The sequence below is a fragment of the Microcebus murinus genome, chromosome 10, assembly GCF_040939455.1.
Source record: "Microcebus murinus isolate Inina chromosome 10, M.murinus_Inina_mat1.0, whole genome shotgun sequence".
NCBI lineage: Eukaryota > Metazoa > Chordata > Mammalia > Primates > Cheirogaleidae > Microcebus > Microcebus murinus.
In genome coordinates this window covers 44,940,893-44,958,173 of record NC_134113.1, presented here as the reverse complement: position 1 = coordinate 44,958,173, position 17,281 = coordinate 44,940,893, and the positions used below count along the sequence as shown (strand labels likewise).

Here is a 17,281-nt window from a genome sequence, read left to right as displayed (position 1 = left end):
TAGATCTCAGAGAAGAGACAACTAAAAGGAGATGTGACAACTACCTTCAAATACAGGAAATATTTAAATGAGGAAAAAGGCAAGTCTCAAACCAAGTGGGAGAAGTTGAATCAGACAGATTTTGGTTCTGCAATAAGTTGCTTTCCCACGGTAGTAGCTGCTTCATGAAGTAAGGATTCTATCAATAAAAATATTCAAGCAGAAACTGGATGACCATCGGAATTGCTATTGACAAGACTGCCTTTTTGAATGAAAAGTTGGATTTGATAACTTCCAGGCCTCTTCTCAGCTCTTTAAGATGTTATCCTTTTCTTGGTTGAAGCTGGGGACTCATATCATCAGGGTTAAAAAGTATATACTTAAAGCATTGACCTTTAAGTATATACCTAAAGATGTGCTGTTCTGTGAATTGTAGATAGGCTTACTTAAAATTACTACAATATCTGTGGAAAGAAAATCAAAAAATTATAAAAGGCAACTTTATTTATCTTACCTGTTGTGTTTTCTTTTGACATTAGGAACAGGAACATAAAATATTAATAAAGCACAAATAATAAATCATATGTATATTTACCAGATTTATTTATGGATTTTAGTCCTACATTCAAAGGAGGGAAGAGACTGTTTTTGATAAGTTTGGAGATAAATGTTTAGCCTGAAATTATATATTGCATTAGTGTGCAATCCTCTGTTTTCTGCTACAGTAGAGATCACACAAGGTAGATTGAGCAATATCCCTATTATATAAAAAGAAAATCGTTCATTTATTGTGTAAAAGGCTCACTTAGGATTGAGATAGCTACAGGGACCCACCAAAATCAAAGTTATCCTCTAGTTAGGTAATTCTCAAACTGATATACATAAGAATTACCTGGGTAGTGTGTTAATAATGTACATTTTAAGCCCCATCTTCAAACATTCTGATTTTCAAATGTCTGAGGAGAGGCCAGGAACATGTACTTTTGCAAATACCACAGTCATTTCTGAAGTGACTGAAACTACCAATCACACTTAAACTATAATTTGCCAACTGTACAAGGGCTAACTAGAATAAAACTTTAAATTCTGATGAAATCCCACTAAGTTAATCTTCAGGTTAATCTTGGGATGATTTCGTATGTATCAGGCATATTCATTTAACTTTTTCTTGTGTCATATCCAATGTTCTAGTGCAAAAACCATGCTATTAAAACAGTATTTATTAGAACAGCTGAATCCATTCTCAAGTATAAAACAACAAAGATACTTTTATTTCAGCTATTTTCTGAGAATATTTTTGCTAGATCTTGGATTTCCACTTCAATTTGTATGCGTAAGAACTGCTAATGGCAATTACATGCATTATCAATTACATGTACATTAATTGAAAGGTTTTTTTAATCCAATTATCTGGTTATGTAAATACTATGAAAAGGTTTTAATAATATATCTCCATCATAAGATAGGGCTCTTTAGAAAGCTAATTATTTCCATATGTTTATCATACAGTTTTTCTTTCAATCGTTTAAATGCCTTCTTGAAAACGTCATAAAATTCACAAGGTTGTAATTGTTAATTCCCCATCTCTTGAAAATCCAAATTATTGCATAAATAGTCAAATAGCATATGATCACCAGTTACACATGGCAGAATACTTTAGCTCATAAACTCTTATACATAGCAAAACCAATTTTCATTCTTCATTTTAGTTTCCATTTCCAGGCTTGATAGGGACCTATCATACCATAAATATTTTGACGTCTTAGAAAAGGTGAAATAAAACTGGCTTTATACCAAAAGTGTTATTTCCTTTAAACAATAATAATTGAGGGTACCAGCTAGCTGAGGAAAACAATTCTTTACTATGAATCAGAGATGGTCACTAATTTGCATAAGCATTTCCTAAAATGTAATATTTTGGTAATTTTCCTTTTTCTTTGCCATGACATTTTGACCACATAATTTAATTTTTTAAAACTTATAACAAATGCCTTTTTCATCGAGGCCAATCTATTTAGTACAGACTGAAGATAATTCCAATAACACACAAGTTCTTCAAACATTTGGAAGAAATGCCTCAAATTTCAAGAGTGTAATGATGTCCATAAGTCACTCAGTCTGCTTGATTCTTTTAGAATCAGGCCTCTTGATACTCATTTATAATGGAAAAACTTTTAAATTAAACATTTATTCTTCAAAATTATACATCTCAATGAGAAAACATTACATGAGGGAATGACATAAATAGTTTCATCTTCTTATGGATAAAAATAAAGATTTGGGGCAGCCAGAATGTTTCAAAGCTACCTTTAAATCTGTTACATACTGAACATTTATTTTAAGATGTAGTTCTAATTACCATATGTAACAGTGCATGAAAAATGGCTGTCTTTGAGTAAAATATTTCCCCTCTTAAGAGACATTTTTGATATTTTATCTTGAATATTTTAAGTAGTTTATTGTCTTCATATGGTTAGTATTCTCTGAATATAAAATACATTATGTCCCTTTATTGCATGAAAGTTATACCTCAATTTTAAAAAACGCAAGTCATGTTACTCCTCTGCTCAGAAAGTTATTTCCAGATTTCCCATTTTAAAGTTTTGTATAATTTTTTTCAGTTCACTCTAAATGATTTAATGTAGATCTAAAATTTGAATATTAGTTGACTTGCATATCACTATTTGGAATCCAGATTCTCTCTATATTTATAATGACATTGTTAATGAATAACAAAATCCATTTTCCTAAAACAAGTGTTGGTAAGTTGGGTATCATGGAAAAGAAAGGTGCAGACATTTTAGAGAATGTTAAAGGGGGGTAATCTTTTCCAACTTTGAATTATCTATTTTTCTTGGCATTTTGGGGTAAGGGTAAGGCCTTAGTTTCCTAAACCATATCAAAAAAGAATACTGAAGAAACTGGAAGATGAGCATCAGAAAAGGCCTTGGAAAGACATGATAGCTGTCTTCCCACATCTTAAGTGGAGTCATTTGTAAGGCTTTATTTTTTTAGAAATATCTTCATCCTACATAACACCAGAGGACAGAATAAGGACCATTACATGGATGTTTTGACAAGGCAAATTTCAATCTGCAATAATAAAGCACCACTTCATAATTTTTTAAAAGGTTCAAAAATCAAGTGGATAGCATTAGGGATTGGTTTTTCCATCACTGGAAGTGTCCAAGGCAAAGGCAAAAAAAAAGCAATTATTAGAAGTATTAGGTGATTTTCTACATGAACAGGATAGGATTTCCTTCCACCCTAGAATTATTTAAGTGACTCTTTTTATTAACATCTAGTTAGTTATTCCCTGTATTTAATTCTACTTTGAATCTAGCTTGAATTTCTACCAAGCCACTAGAAACCTAAATACTACACTTACTCTCCTTGCCCCACATAAAACAGTACCAAGTGGTACTGTTTGCTAAGCATCTGAAAAAGAGCTATTTTCAACACAATGTGATTCAAAGTAAAATTAAATGATGGGACCAGATTCAATCATTAGCTCCATCATCCCCTTCATAATCAGATTTCACGTAGGGATTTTGATCAAACCTAACTGTAATTGAATGTAAGTATATAAACACACTTTAAATCCTTAGGTAAATGCTTTTTGTATTACCTACACTTATTTTGTTACTAAGTAAATTTCTTAGAAGTGGCATGGTATAGTATTAATAGAGAAACAATGTAGCTTATAATTTCCTGGGGCTGTCAATATGTGTGCAGCCTTGCAAAAATTATTTAATTTCTGAATTTTGATCCCTCTTCTTCTTATGGGAAGATTAAATTAGTGCATTTTTATTTTTATTATTATTTTTGGGGGGAGAGACAGTCTCATTTTGTTGCCCAGGCTGAGAGTGAGTGCCATGGCATCAGCCTAGCTCGCAGCAACCTCAAACTCCTGGGCTCAAGCAATCCTCCTGCCTCAGCCTCCCCAGTAGCTGGGACTACAGGCATGCGCCACCATGCCCAGCTAATTATTTCTATATATGTTAGTTGGGCAATTAATTTCTTTCTATTTATAGTAGAGACGGGATCTCGCTCTTGTTCAGGTTGGTTTGAACTCTAGACCCCGAGCAATCTGCCTGCCTTGGCCTCGCAGAGTGCTAGGATTACAGGCGTGAGCCACTGCACCCGGCCAAATTAGTGCATTTCTAGATAACCCAGTTCATATTAGGTGTTCTATAGATACAGATCTATTTCTCCAAAGACAAACACTCCTATTAGCCATCATGCTAGGAGATGCTCTCCATATTTTGGGATTATGTTAAAAGACCTTTTGACTTGGTGCTGTTACAGAGTAATACCCAAAATTTTAAGAACATGGCAAGAACAAAAACTTGGAATTAGATACTAGAATGTTCAAACTATCTTCTAGTCCAATCTTTTCAGGAGAAGAGGAGAAAACAATCTAACATTAATTATTGCTATGGTTTAAATGTGTCCCCAAATTTCGTATGTTGGAAACTTAATCCCCAAATTCATATGTTGATGGGGCCTTTGTGAGGTAATTAGGATTAAATAAGGTCATCAGGGGTGGAATCCCCATGATGGGACTAGTGGCTTTATAAGAAGAGTGGCGAGTTAATAAGCACACGCTTGCTCTCATCATGTGATGCCTTCTGCCACATTATGACAGAACATGAAACCCTGATCATGTGCCACTGTCATATTCTTGGACCTTTCCAGCTTTCAGAAGTGTAAGAAATAAATTTGTTTCTAAATTACTGTCTCAGGTATAGTATTAACAAAAGAAAATGGACTAAGACAGTATTTACCTTATGTCAACTTATTTCCTATTAAAGCTGGAACCAAAACCTCTTTGCTTCTTTCTAATTTCAAAGCCGATTTCCATTTTACTATATATGTGTATAAATATCTCCCGTAGAAATTCACTTCAATTATCATGAAAGACTAGCAGCTAGTGAGAATTTAGGAACTCTAGCCAGCACTACCACGATGGTATTAAACATTTACTAATATCAGCCAGGTGTGGTGCCCCATGCCTATAATCCCAGCACTTTGGGAAGCCAAGGCAGGAGGATTGCCTTGGAGTTCAATCAAGGAGACCAGGAGTTCAATCAAGACCAGCCTGAGCAACACAGTGAGACACTGCCTCTATAATTTTTTTTTTTAATTAGCCAGGTGTGGTGGCAGGCACCTGTAGTTCCAGCTACTTGGGAAGCTGAGGTGAGAAGATTGCTTAAGCCCAGGAGTTTGAGGTTACAGTGATCTATGATCACACCACTCTAGCCTGCACTCACTGCACAAATTGAGACCCTGTCTCTAAAAAAATGTTTTTCATATAATTTACTAATGTGAATTGTCTTTGCTTTTCTCAATTGCAAAAAATAAGGGCTGTCTGTAAACATATATTTGAACTTTTAAAATATATTTTAAATAATTACTCATTTTTTACTCATAATTACTCATTATTTAAAATATATTTAAAATAATTACTTGAAATAGTTCAAACAAAATGTAAAGTCTTTGAGGAGCTTTCTTTTCTTTTTTTTTTTTTTTTTTTTGAGACAGAGTCTCACTCTGTTGTCCTGGCCACTGCACCAGGCCTAGAGAGCTTTCTGATACTTAAGATCCTTTCTGTTCTAATACACTGTGATTATAAATAGAAATAGTAAGTAGTGTCCTCAGTAATAATTATATGCTCGATATAATAGGTAAAGGTTATGGCCAGGAAAAAATAAGGATAATTAGAAAATACAGTGGTCACATAGGAAATTTATTTTGAGTTTAAAATTTTGAAGCTAATAACAAATACTAACATTCATAATGGAGTATGGCAAGACAAAGTTAATTTCTTAGTATCAGCAAGCTGAAAATCATTTAGTACAACAGTAAACACTTTAAAGTTAAAACCAGACAAAAAGGAAACTCAATTTTCTATTTTTTTTTTTCTTTTTTGAGACATGATCTTACTTGTGGGGCTAGAGTGCAGCTCCTCTCCTAGCTCACAGCAACCTCAAACTCCTGGGCTCAAGTGATCCCTCTGCCTCAGCCTCCCCAGTGTCTGGGACTACAGGCATGCACCACCACGCCCAGCTAATTTTTCTAGTTTTCTGTAGAGACAGGTTCTCACTGTTGCTCAGGCTAGTCTGGAACTCCTGGCTTCAAGTGATCCTCCCGCCTCAGGCGTCCAAAGTGTTAGGATTACAAGTGTGCGCCACCATGCCCAGCCTCGATTGTCTATATTAACAAAATCTACAATTACATCTACTAAATCAAAAAACACAAAATGTTGCTATATCGTTTTCTTTGTTGGATCACTCATACTTTCATTATGTTTATTCTTATCTAATTATCCTAGTTACAAAGGTCTAAAACCTATCCAAAATGTGCACTTCAATGAAAAAAGGTGAGATACAATATTAATTTCCTCACCTATATATTTTAGCTATTCAAGTGTTTAGCAAGAGTTTATTACTGAAAAACTTAGTAATGTGCCGAAGTTTGGAATAGTGTATAAACATTTTCCCAACATGCTCTAAATGCCCTTCTATTTCTAGAATACAAAAGCCTTCTTTAGAATTCTTTTTCAAATCTTTTAATAAAATGGTATATACATATGAAATTGTATATTGCAGCTTTAACATCAGTCACAAGACCTTGTGAAGAATATTGATCATGAAAACAAATTATAAATAATAAAGGTTTTAATGTTCTTGTTTAGATAGGTTTTATTTTTCTTTTAAATGGCATTTCATCAAGACTCAGCCATGATTCTCCTGGAAACACTGCTTCAACAATGACATACACTTAATAAGTCAGTCTGGTTCTGAATATTATATTTGTTAATCCTAATTTTAATTGCTGGAACACTGTTCTGAGAAAGGACTAGCTCCTTCTTCTGTGCTGCCTTTACTCTCCACAGGGAACAGAAGATGCTAGGTGACCTCAGAGCTTAGCATTTCTGAGGTCCCCAGGGTTCTTAATACCATTTTGACTTAGAGAGTAAATGGTGACCTATTTTCTGAAATTGAGGGGCTGACATATCCCAATCTTCATTGGGAATGTGATAAGGCAGCCTCACCTCAAGTAAATGAAACTAATAAACATTTCCAGTGTGTCTTTAAGGATAAAATAGAAACTGATTTGTGAAGTCTTTTGATATGTTTGACTTCCAGTAAGAAAGACAGGAAGAGTTCAGAGAAGACAAGCAAGCTAATTTAAAAATAAGAAAGAGGAGGAAAAAGTAAATGCCTAAAGAACAAAAGACTGGATGCCAACAGTTTCTTCAAATACCTTAACTGTTAGGGTAAAAAACTGACCAGATGCAGAACTAGAACTAGGGTAAAAAACTGACCAGATGCAGAATTTTCTGATATTGCTCTGTAGGCTTAGAGGAAGGACCACCTTACTTCAGTTTGTAGCCAGAGGTTTCATTCACAGAATACTTAGAGCTCTGGAATCATTGAAAAATGAATCATATTCATTAAATTATTCACAACCCCCCCATCCCTGTGCTTTAGGAGCATTAATAGGAATTAATTCTGCCTCAAGGTTCAGTCCCTCAGCATACCAAGCTAGCATAATTGGATTTTGTTATTTGCTCATCACTGCCTCAGATTTTAGACTCAGCTTCAGCTTTGTTAAAGAGAAAATTAGTATAACCTGCAACAGGAAAAAGATTCAGAGTAAAGATTTGTGATCTCAGGTTAAGCTATTTCAACTATTGAACTCACTTTTCCTTTTAGGTAATGTAATCACCAACAATTGTCCTTATGCCAACAGAAAAAGAAGAAAATAATGTAATTCTTAGGTTTAAAAAAAAAGGAAATCTCCCTCAAAACTTGAAAGTCATTAAAGTACAAAGTATCTTCCTGATTTGGAAGTTTTCCAAAATCCTGCATCTTCTCAATTTAGTCAGAAAAACACTTAGGGTCTTTCTGTAATTAAACTTGATTTGCCCATTGCTTGGAAATGCTTGTTACCTAAGCACATAAAGGAATGTATTACAGTACTTCAAAATAACAAACTTATGAAAACTGCAGTTGAAAAGTACTCAATACCAGTTAAGTAACATTTCAAGTCCAGGAAAGATAAGTCAAGAATTCCATGATTCTGTGTTTTCATATTCGTCAAGAATATAACTCGATTTAGAGTTTATTCATTTGGGACTTACAAACCCAGAAAAGGATGTTTATGTATTTCTCAAGGAAGTGAACATTCTGATTTTATTCTTCAAACTATAGGTCGAATTTTGATTTTTGATATTATGATATTTTTTATGATATTAGTGTGGTTTGGAAAGTTTGATTTTATGATATTAGTGTGGTTTGGAAAAAGGTAAACTAAAAAAAAAAAAAAGTCACAAAAAGAATAAAAGCTGAAAGTATGCACCAGGCGGGTAGAGGTGGAGAGAGCCACGGAGAGAATTAAGAGAGCAGACGCTGCTCTAGAAACGGTACCTGTCCCAAATTGGGTCTGGACGCTGCTGTCGCCTTGCACAACGCTCCTGGAAAGCTCATGTACAAATCCCGGGGGCGGGCCAGGGGTGGCAAGACTCCTACGGAGGGAAACACAAAAGAAATGATTCTGTTCTCGGGAGCCTTGGAGCGAGGGCACAGTCCTGAGGGGAAAGTGGTGTTTCCTTCCAGGCTGCAAGCCTCTCCACCTTGTTTCCTTCGGTCCCTACTCAGTCAGCCCCAGCCATGGAGGCAAATGAAGGGGGGTCGACCTAGCTGCCGGAGACCTAAGTTGCCACGAGATCCACCAAGGAGGACCCAGGCAGTATTTCCTTGGTTTTGCCAGTCGCAGCCTCCTGCCTCCACAGCAAACTCTGCCCGACTCAGCCTGTCCCACTAGGGCCGGGGCGCGGGCCTGCGCCGAGACGGTTGGGAGGGCCGGGCCGGGCCTGGCGGCCGGACCGTTAGTGCCCTCGCCCGACGGCGGCGGCGAGGCCCGGCCGGGTCTCGCCTCCAGCCCCGCCGCGGGAGCCCGGGGCCGGGGCCTGCCCGGGGCGCGCCCCAGCGCACGCTTCCAGCCCCGGGCTTCCACCTGCGTCCGGCCGGCCCGCCGCGCCGGGGTCCCCCGCCGTCACCGAGCGCGCTTCCCGGGAGCGCTCGCTGTTTGGCCGCGGGCTCACGCGCGCCGCCGGCTGACCAATCCGCGTCCGCAGTTCAAGATTCCCGCCGCTCCTCCGCCGGCACTGCAGCCTGCCCCTTTTTTTTTTTCGTTTGTTTTTTTAACTTTCGCTCGGGTTAAACTGCATTGCTCCTAAGCTTTCATCTCGGACGCCCCTCCAAGGGGGCTTGGCGAGGACCCCGGGCTCGCCCGCAAACTCGCCCGCAGGCGACGCCCCCGGGCGGGGCGGGGCGGGGCCGGGGGCGCGGGGCGGCGGCGGGGCGGCGCGGGGCGGAGCCGCCTCCCGCACGGGGGAGCCCCAGGGCTCGCCCCAGCCCAGCAGCTCCTACCCTCGGGGCAGCAGCCCGGCGAGTCCGCGGAGGAGCGGCCAGCGGGCGATGGAGACTGGGGCACGCGCGGCGAGCGGCGGCGGGGAGGGGGAGGCGGGGAGAGTGCGGGGGCGGAGGCTGGCAGGGAGCGCTGGAGGCTGGAGCGGTCCGCGCGCTCCCCGCGCCCAGGGCTGCCGGAGGCTCTGAAGCGCGGCCGCACCGCGGGGCCCGAGCGGCGGCCGGGGGGCGGGGGGCGCTGCCGCCGCCGGGGGCGTCGCCGGCCTCGGCCCCTTTGTTCTCGCGCTCCCCCTCGCCGCCCACTCCCCTGCTGTCGCGAGGCGGCGGCGGTGGCGGCGGCGTCTCCTCCCGCCCGAGGCAGTCGGGCTCGGCGCCGGGGGCGGGAGGGGGCGGGGGGAGCGCGCCAGCCGCCCAGAGTGGGGGGCGATGGCGAAGCTCCGGGTGGCTTACGAGTACACGGAAGCCGAGGACAAGAGCATCCGGCTCGGCTTGTTTCTCATCATCTCCGGCGTCGTGTTGTTCTTCATCTTCGGCTTCTGCTGGCTCAGTCCCGCGCTGCAGGATCTGCAAGCCACGGAGGCCAACTGCACGGTGCTGTCGGTGCAGCAGATCGGGGAGGTGTTCGAGTGCACCTTCACCTGTGGCGCCGACTGCAGGGGCACCTCGCAGTACCCCTGCGTCCAGGTCTACGTGAACAACTCCAAGTCCAACTCCAGGGCGCTGCTGCACAGCGACGAGCACCAGCTCCTGACCAACCCCAAGGTAAGAACGCCCCGCGCGCCCGGGCGCTGCCCGCGGAGGACGCCTAGCTCTTGCGGGAGGTTGGGGGGCAGCCTCGGTGTCAGACCCGCGCGAGGCGGGTTCGGACTGGGCTCGCATTGCTAGGGGGAGACCGCGCGTCGCGGGCTCTACTCCAGCGCGAGGACCTCCGGGAGCTTGGGGCTCTGGTCCTTCAGGTGGTTTGTGCGCGGGGACCGTGCTGCCTAGAGGCTCACTTTAACACCTGTCTCAGATTTTGAGGCCTCGACCCAGCACAGGTCCCGCGCCTGCCGGACGGGGTTTGGAGAAATGCAAGGAGCCAAGAAAGTTAACTTTTCCTCGGTTTAAAGCCAGTGGTTGGCGGGGATCTGCCTACTCCTGTGCACAGTCAAGATCCGAGAGCTTCAACTGGCCGGGTCAGGAACTGGGATGGAATGAATGACCTTCCGTGAAAGGTCAAGGGGACCTTTTAGCCCATCGAAAGTTGTTGTGGCGTTCTTGCCTATACAGACAGTTTTAACTTGGGGTCCAAAGATAAGCTTTTGAGGATTGACAGACAACCTGGGATCAAATGGGAAAATCTTTGTGGGTCCATTTTGGGGGCATACAGACAGAGGGCTCCTAGTTTTCATGAAATAGATTCTCCAGAGTGTCTAGAGGGCACCTAGGGACTCTGTCTGGGGACCATCAGGAGCAGTCTGTGGAACAATAAAACTTACTGATAATAAAAACCGCTCAGTGATATATGCCAAATATTCCTTCCCAGTCAACTTTTGGTCTCACAACCAAGCAAGCAAGCAAGAAAGGAAGGGTGGATAAAAATGGTAAAACCTGGTTAGGACTTAAAGGATGGAGAGCAGAGAGGGAGACTCAGAAAAATGTTCCCAGTGGCGAAAAAGAACTTATAAAAAGCAGTGTCCTCAGTTTGTGAACTAATTGAGCTTTGTAGTGCACCTGGTTTTACAAGAAAGGTGTTTCTTATTTTCTTCCCTGTGTCTTTTCTACTCTCCTTGTTGCTTAACTATCAAAGTAATGGGGTGTATCTTTTTAGAAGTTACTGACATTTTTCCTCTTTGTGAGGGCTGTGCTTGAAGATCAAGCAGGAAAATAGTCCAGAAGGGAATGAATCTGTGTACACAAGAAAACTTTCTGTTAAATGTGACAAGATATATTTATATTAATCCAAAAGAAAAAAAAATCTCTGTGTATGTTTTAAAAGTATCTAAAACAAACTTATCATGGCTTTGCCGTAAAACTCATGGTCATGTCTCCTAAACAAGAAATAATTGAATTTGGGAAATTAAAAGAATTGCTTTTTAAAAATATGACTCCTCTCAGAAAAATGCTTCTGCTGACAAGTGAAGATTTATCTGCCTTAAAAAATGAAGATAATACATAAACAGTAAATATAGGAATAAGAATTTAGAATGTAGAATTTAGAGTATAATGTTCAAGCTCTTGAAGAAGTGATAGTGTCTCAAAGACTAGTGTTGTAAGTTAATCTACTTAATGCTCAGAATTTCAAAAGAACTCTCAGGGTTCATAAACATTTTTTTTCCAGAACTAAACTTACAATGTCAAAGGTGTCAGGCAACAGTAATGATTTAGAAATTATATGGTAGTTCATGATTTAAGAGTTGCTATAGTTGCTGAAACATTGCTAATTATTTTAAGATAGTGGTTCAGGCACTAATAAATTGCATGTATCTATACCAGTAAATGACTAATACCTAATAAAGACATTGACAAATTAGAATTTATTACAAAAGACTGCTTCATGATTTCCAGGCAGTTTTGAAGGATCTGGCAGAAAAAGTAAATTGGAATCATTAGGACACTGATTTTTAAATCACTTGGAAGCAATCACAATGCTTTATGTAATACTAAGATTCTCTCTCTTTCCCTGTGCTGCAAATAACCTGGGTTTTTGGTTTTTTTTTTTTCCCCCAGTGCCAATTCAGATCTTGGCAACAGTTGTTTTGAAGATGTATCTGAACAAAATAACATAAAGTATTCAGAAAATGACAGAACTAGAAAAAGATAAATTTATGTTACAGAAAGTCATAACATCCTAGTCAATTTAGAATAGGTTTCCTCAGCCAAACCAATATATCTCTTTATCTACATTATGTTTGTGTTGTAGCATTTATGGAATATAAGTTTGTTCTTTAGCATCACCTTTTCTATTTCTGATCAATTAAATGGTCAATTTGGGAATTCTTATTGCCAGAGTCAAGTACAAAAGCAGAATGTTTTCACGTTGCCCTTGCTATTAGGCAATACCTATTGCCCATTCCTATTGCATCTTGGCCACCTAGAGAGTTTGTCTGCCTTACTTTACTTCTTTATTGAAGGCCTAAGTTTCCCACCTATTCCTTTGTAGAATATCTGGATTCCCTATGATGTCTTAGATTCCAACCCCCTTCAGCCTTCTCTTCTTTATCATCTACCACCACAAGACGTCATTTAGGAAATCACTTCTTAGAAAAATAGAATAAGTACTTTTTCTTCTCCCTTGAGTTTGCTGCATTAATTACAGTGAAAGGCAGGAAAGGGAAAAGAATATTACAAATATGTAACTTCTTAAGCCATAGACTACTAGGAAGATAGTATGAATAAATTTGATATTTGGCTGATACTTTCTTTCAAATATCTTTAATTCCTATTCAATTTATTTGTTTATATTTTATTTTATTTTATTTTTTGAGACAGAGTCTCACTTTGTTGCCTGGGCTAGAGTGCTGTGGTGTCAGCCTAGCGCACAGCAACCTCAAACTCCCAGGCTCAAATAATCTTTCTGCCTCAGCCTTCCAAGTAGCTGAGACTACAGGTGCATGTGCCACCATGCCCGGCTAATTTTTTCTATATTTTTAGTTGGCCAATTAATTTCTTTCTATATTTGGTAGAGATGGGCTCTCGCTCTTGCTCAGGCTGTTTTCAAACTCCTAACCTTGAGCGATCCTCTGGCCTCAGCCTCCCAGAGAGCTAGGATTATAGGTGTGAGCCACTGCACCACCCAGCCTTGTTTATATTTTAAATTATGTCCTTATTGTCTAAAGCAATCACTACATCCTGTCATGTGATGCAATATTCAAGTCAGCTGAGTACCCAGTATACAGGGAAATGATCTCCTCTGTGGATTAACCATATTAAAAATCTAAGTTTTGGGTCAGTTTCCTATTGCTACTGTTCCCATCACTGTACTGTCTCTTTGTGACTCACAGTTGTGTATGATAAATGTTTTGGTTCTCAACTATGTGTAGCTACGCATTAGAATCACCTGGGGAACTTTTACAGGCCATTCTTATGCCTGAGCCCAACTCTCAGAGATTCTGATTTGATCTTAGGTGGGGCCTGAGCATTGTTATTTTTTAAAAGTTCTGCAGGTGATTCTAATGTGTAGAAAAGAGTCGAAAACCACTATTTTAGAAAATGTACTCATCTACTGTGCAAGAAAAGCAACATGAGAACCAAAAAAGATTCACTGTAGTTAATATTTATATTTTTGGAGCCTGGTGCAGTGGTGCACGCCTCTAGTCCCAGCTACTCGGGAGGCTGAGGTGGGAGGATTATTTGAGCACAGGAGTTCCAGTCCAGCCTGGGCAACACAGGGGACCCTACCTTTAAAAAATTTTTTTTTTTTTTTTTTTTTTTTTTTTTGAGACAGAGTCTCGCTTTGTTGCCCAGGCTAGAGTGAGTGCCGTGGCGTCAGCCTAGCTCACAGCAACCTCAATCTCCTGGGCTCGAGTGATCCTTCTGCCTCAGCCTCCCGGGTAGCTGGGACTACAGGCATGCGCCACCATGCCCGGCTAATTTTTTATATATATATCAGTTGGCCAATTAATTTCTTTCTATTTATAGTAGAGACGGGGTCTCGCTCTTGCTCAGGCCGGTTTCGAACTCCTGACCTTGAGCAATCCGCCCGCCTCGGCCTCCCAAGAGCTAGGATTACAGGCGTGAGCCACAGCGCCCGGCCTAAAAAAATTTTTTTAATTTAAAACAATACTTATATTCTCAGATTAAAAGATGTTGCATTTAGGGAGTTGACATAAAAAGAGGGACTCAAGGAAATTCTGAAGGAAAACAAGAGCATCATTTAAAATTAGCCTGTGATAGTTTAAAATTGGTTAAACGAAATAGACTGACTCAATTCTAGACATTTGCGTCTCCCATCAGTATATACATTAGATGGCAAAGAAGAAAATGAATTTTAAAAACCACCCTCTTGTTTGTCGGACAAGAAGAAGTGGGTGATTAGAGACTGTATGCGTTATTTTTGTTTTGAGCTTTTCTTCCTCTGAGAATAAAAACTTAGAAACAAAGGATAAAAGTCTATTTCTGAGAAACCAGCACTCTTAAGGGAAATGATCTGAGGAAAAGAAAAACTTAGAAAAGGCTTTAGGCTTTAAGTATATCCCCTGAAGCTGGATGTACCTTAACTACAGGGTATCGTGGCTTGCAGTCACATTGGTACCCTTCAGATCCACTAGTGCACCAGCCCTGACACACTGTGTAGTGTGGCCTCTTGTTGGTAGTTTCTGAACTCCTTCCTTAAATACTCAATTTGATATAGGGAGGTCCATCATATCAGAACTACATAATAAAAGGCTAATAAGCTGAAATGTGGTGACTTCTTCTTGACTTCTTTTTTTTTTTTTTTTTTTTTAGACAGAGTCTCACTCTGTTGCCTGGGCTAGAGTGCTGTGACATCAGCCTAGCTCACAGCAACCTCAAATTCCTGGGCTCAAGCAATCCTTCTGCCTCAGCCTCCTGAGTAGCTGAGACTACAGGCATGCGCCACCATGCCCGGCTAATTTTTTCTATATATTTTTAGTTGGCCAATTAATTTCTTTATATTTTTAGTAGAGACGTAGTCTCACTCTTGCTCAGGCTGGTCTCGAACTTCTGAGCTCAAACGATCCGCCTGCCTCTGCCTCCCAGAGTGCTAGGATTACAGGCATGAGCCACCGCGCCCGACTTTATGATGACTTCTTTGCAATCTTATTTCTCCATGAAAAAGATTATACTTTTTTGGGTTGGTTTTCTTTTGATTATATTAAATAATGTTTGATATGTACATAAAATTCAGCTCAGCCTATCCTTTTTTCAGCATCTATTATGATCAAATAACTGGGCAAGAAACAAGAGGACATACAGAGATGAGTTTATTCATTTACCAAATATTTATTAAGTGCCTACTCTGTGCAATGTGTGATTCCAGATTCTGAGACTAGAATAGAGATAAAAACAAAGTTCTTGCACTCATGGAGTTTACATTTTGGTGTGGGGATTAACAGATAAGAAATAAATTTGTGATGTAATGTCATGTAATGATAGGTGGGTAAAGAAAATTCAGGCAGGATAGGAGTACAGACAGTGATGGAAGAAGCAAAAAGCTGCTCTTTTAGACAGGATGGTCAGGGAAGGTGGTGCTGATGAAGTGACATTGGCACTGAGACACAAAGAACTTGAGGGGATGAGCAAAGGCCAAAACGAAATAAGGAATGACTCAGGTTGCTATCTGGAGTATGTTCCACCGACTGAGGAAATAGCAAGTGCAAAGGTCCTGAGATAAGTGTCTGCCAGATTTGTGTGAGGAGCTGTGAAGATGACAGTGAAGTTGGACCACAGTGAATGCAGCAGAGAACAGTGGAAGATGAGGTTAGGATCCTAAAAAACATGAGAAAGACTTTGGATTTTATTCCAAGCATGATGGTAAGCTATCTGACATTGAGCAGGGCTGAGATATAATCAAACTTAGACTTTTAAAAAATGTTAATGATCCCTTCTGGCTGCTGAGTTGAAAATAGAATTTGTGTGTGTGTATGTGTGTATATGTGCATGTGAACATGTTCACTTGGGCAGAGTGAGAGGTATAGAGGCAAGATTAGACACAGGGAGTCCAGTAGGGCAGGCAAAAGATGGTGGTGGCTTAGATCAGTGGGTAGCATTGACAAAATTCACTGATGAATTGGATATATGAGGAGTGAGGGAAAGAAGAGTCATGGATGGCTCCAAAGTTTGTGTCAAACACAGCTAGGTAAATGGAGGTTCTTTTACTAGATGAGGAAAACTAGAGGAAGAGTAGTTTTGGAGGAATGTGAATAAGAAGGTTCAGTTTTATGTATGCCTAACAGGCATACAAATGAAGGTGAATCCATGAGCCTCTGCCCTCAAGGAAATTATTACCTAGCTGAGGAGATAGGAATACAAATAACTATCAAACAAGGCAAAATACTAAGTTCTACAAGGAGCTACGTTATGATATAAACATCTAGTGTGGAAAGGTTAGGGGGAAAGCTTCATGGAGAAAGAAGCATTTGTCATGAGTCTGAGAATAAATAGAATTTCATCTTGGTGGTGAGGAAAAGTGGGGAGGAATGAACAGAACATCAAGGAAGAGAAAATGCAAGAAGCAAAGCTGTGAGCTCTGTGAGTTTGAGTATCTTGGGTGATCAGCAGATAGACTAGTATACCTGGAACATAGGACACATAGAGTGAGGTCTTGGGATAAGTTGGGAGTGTATGTTAGAGCCAATAGTGTAGAGGCCCTTGACAACCAGGATGGGTTTGGTGGACATTGGGAAGCTATGGTAGGAAGAATTATGCTCCCTCTCCCCAAAGATGTCCATATCCTAATGTCCAAATCCTATGAATATCTTATGTTACATAGCAAAGGGGAATTAAGACTGCAGATGGAGTTAAGATTGCTTATCAATAGATGTTAAAATAGGGAGATTATTTGCATCATCAAGGTAAACCCAGTGTAATCACAAGGGTACTTAAATGTGGAAAACAGAGGCAGGAGAGGAGGTCAGAGTAATACAATTTGAGAAGGATTCAACTAGCCACCCCTAGCTTTGAATACAGAAGAGGGCTATGGGCCAAGGAAAGTAGGTCCTTTGTACAAGAATGTGGGGAAAGGCAAGAAAATGGATTTTCCCCTAGGTCTCCAGAAAGGAATGCAACCCAGCTGGCATCTTGATTTTAGCTCATTGAGACTCATTCTAGGGTGACTTCCAGAATTATAAGATAATAAGTTTGTATTGTTTTAAGCCACCAAGTTTGTGTTACAGTACAATAGGAAACTAATACAGAAGCTAAGG

General features: G+C 40.5%; 1 protein-coding gene and 1 long non-coding RNA gene across 2 annotated transcripts in view; one reads left to right on the top strand and one right to left on the bottom strand.

Moving 5' to 3' along the window:
• Nucleotides 1-210: 210 nt before the first annotated feature.
• Nucleotides 211-9,060, bottom strand: LOC142873358 (uncharacterized). The gene is made up of 2 exons (XR_012921428.1): nt 8,415-9,060; nt 211-443 (listed from the first exon to the last, which is right to left on the bottom strand). It is a non-coding gene; the product is annotated as an uncharacterized LOC142873358 (long non-coding RNA).
• Nucleotides 9,061-9,699: 639 nt separating this feature from the next.
• Nucleotides 9,700-17,281, top strand: part of KCNMB4 (potassium calcium-activated channel subfamily M regulatory beta subunit 4) — a 66,329-nt gene continuing 58,747 nt past the window's right edge. Inside the window, exon 1 of the mRNA XM_012788744.2 lies at nt 9,700-10,178. Coding sequence (XP_012644198.1) covers nt 9,843-10,178 — 336 coding nt within the window. The 5' untranslated portion in view covers nt 9,700-9,842. The remainder of the gene's footprint in view (nt 10,179-17,281) is intronic.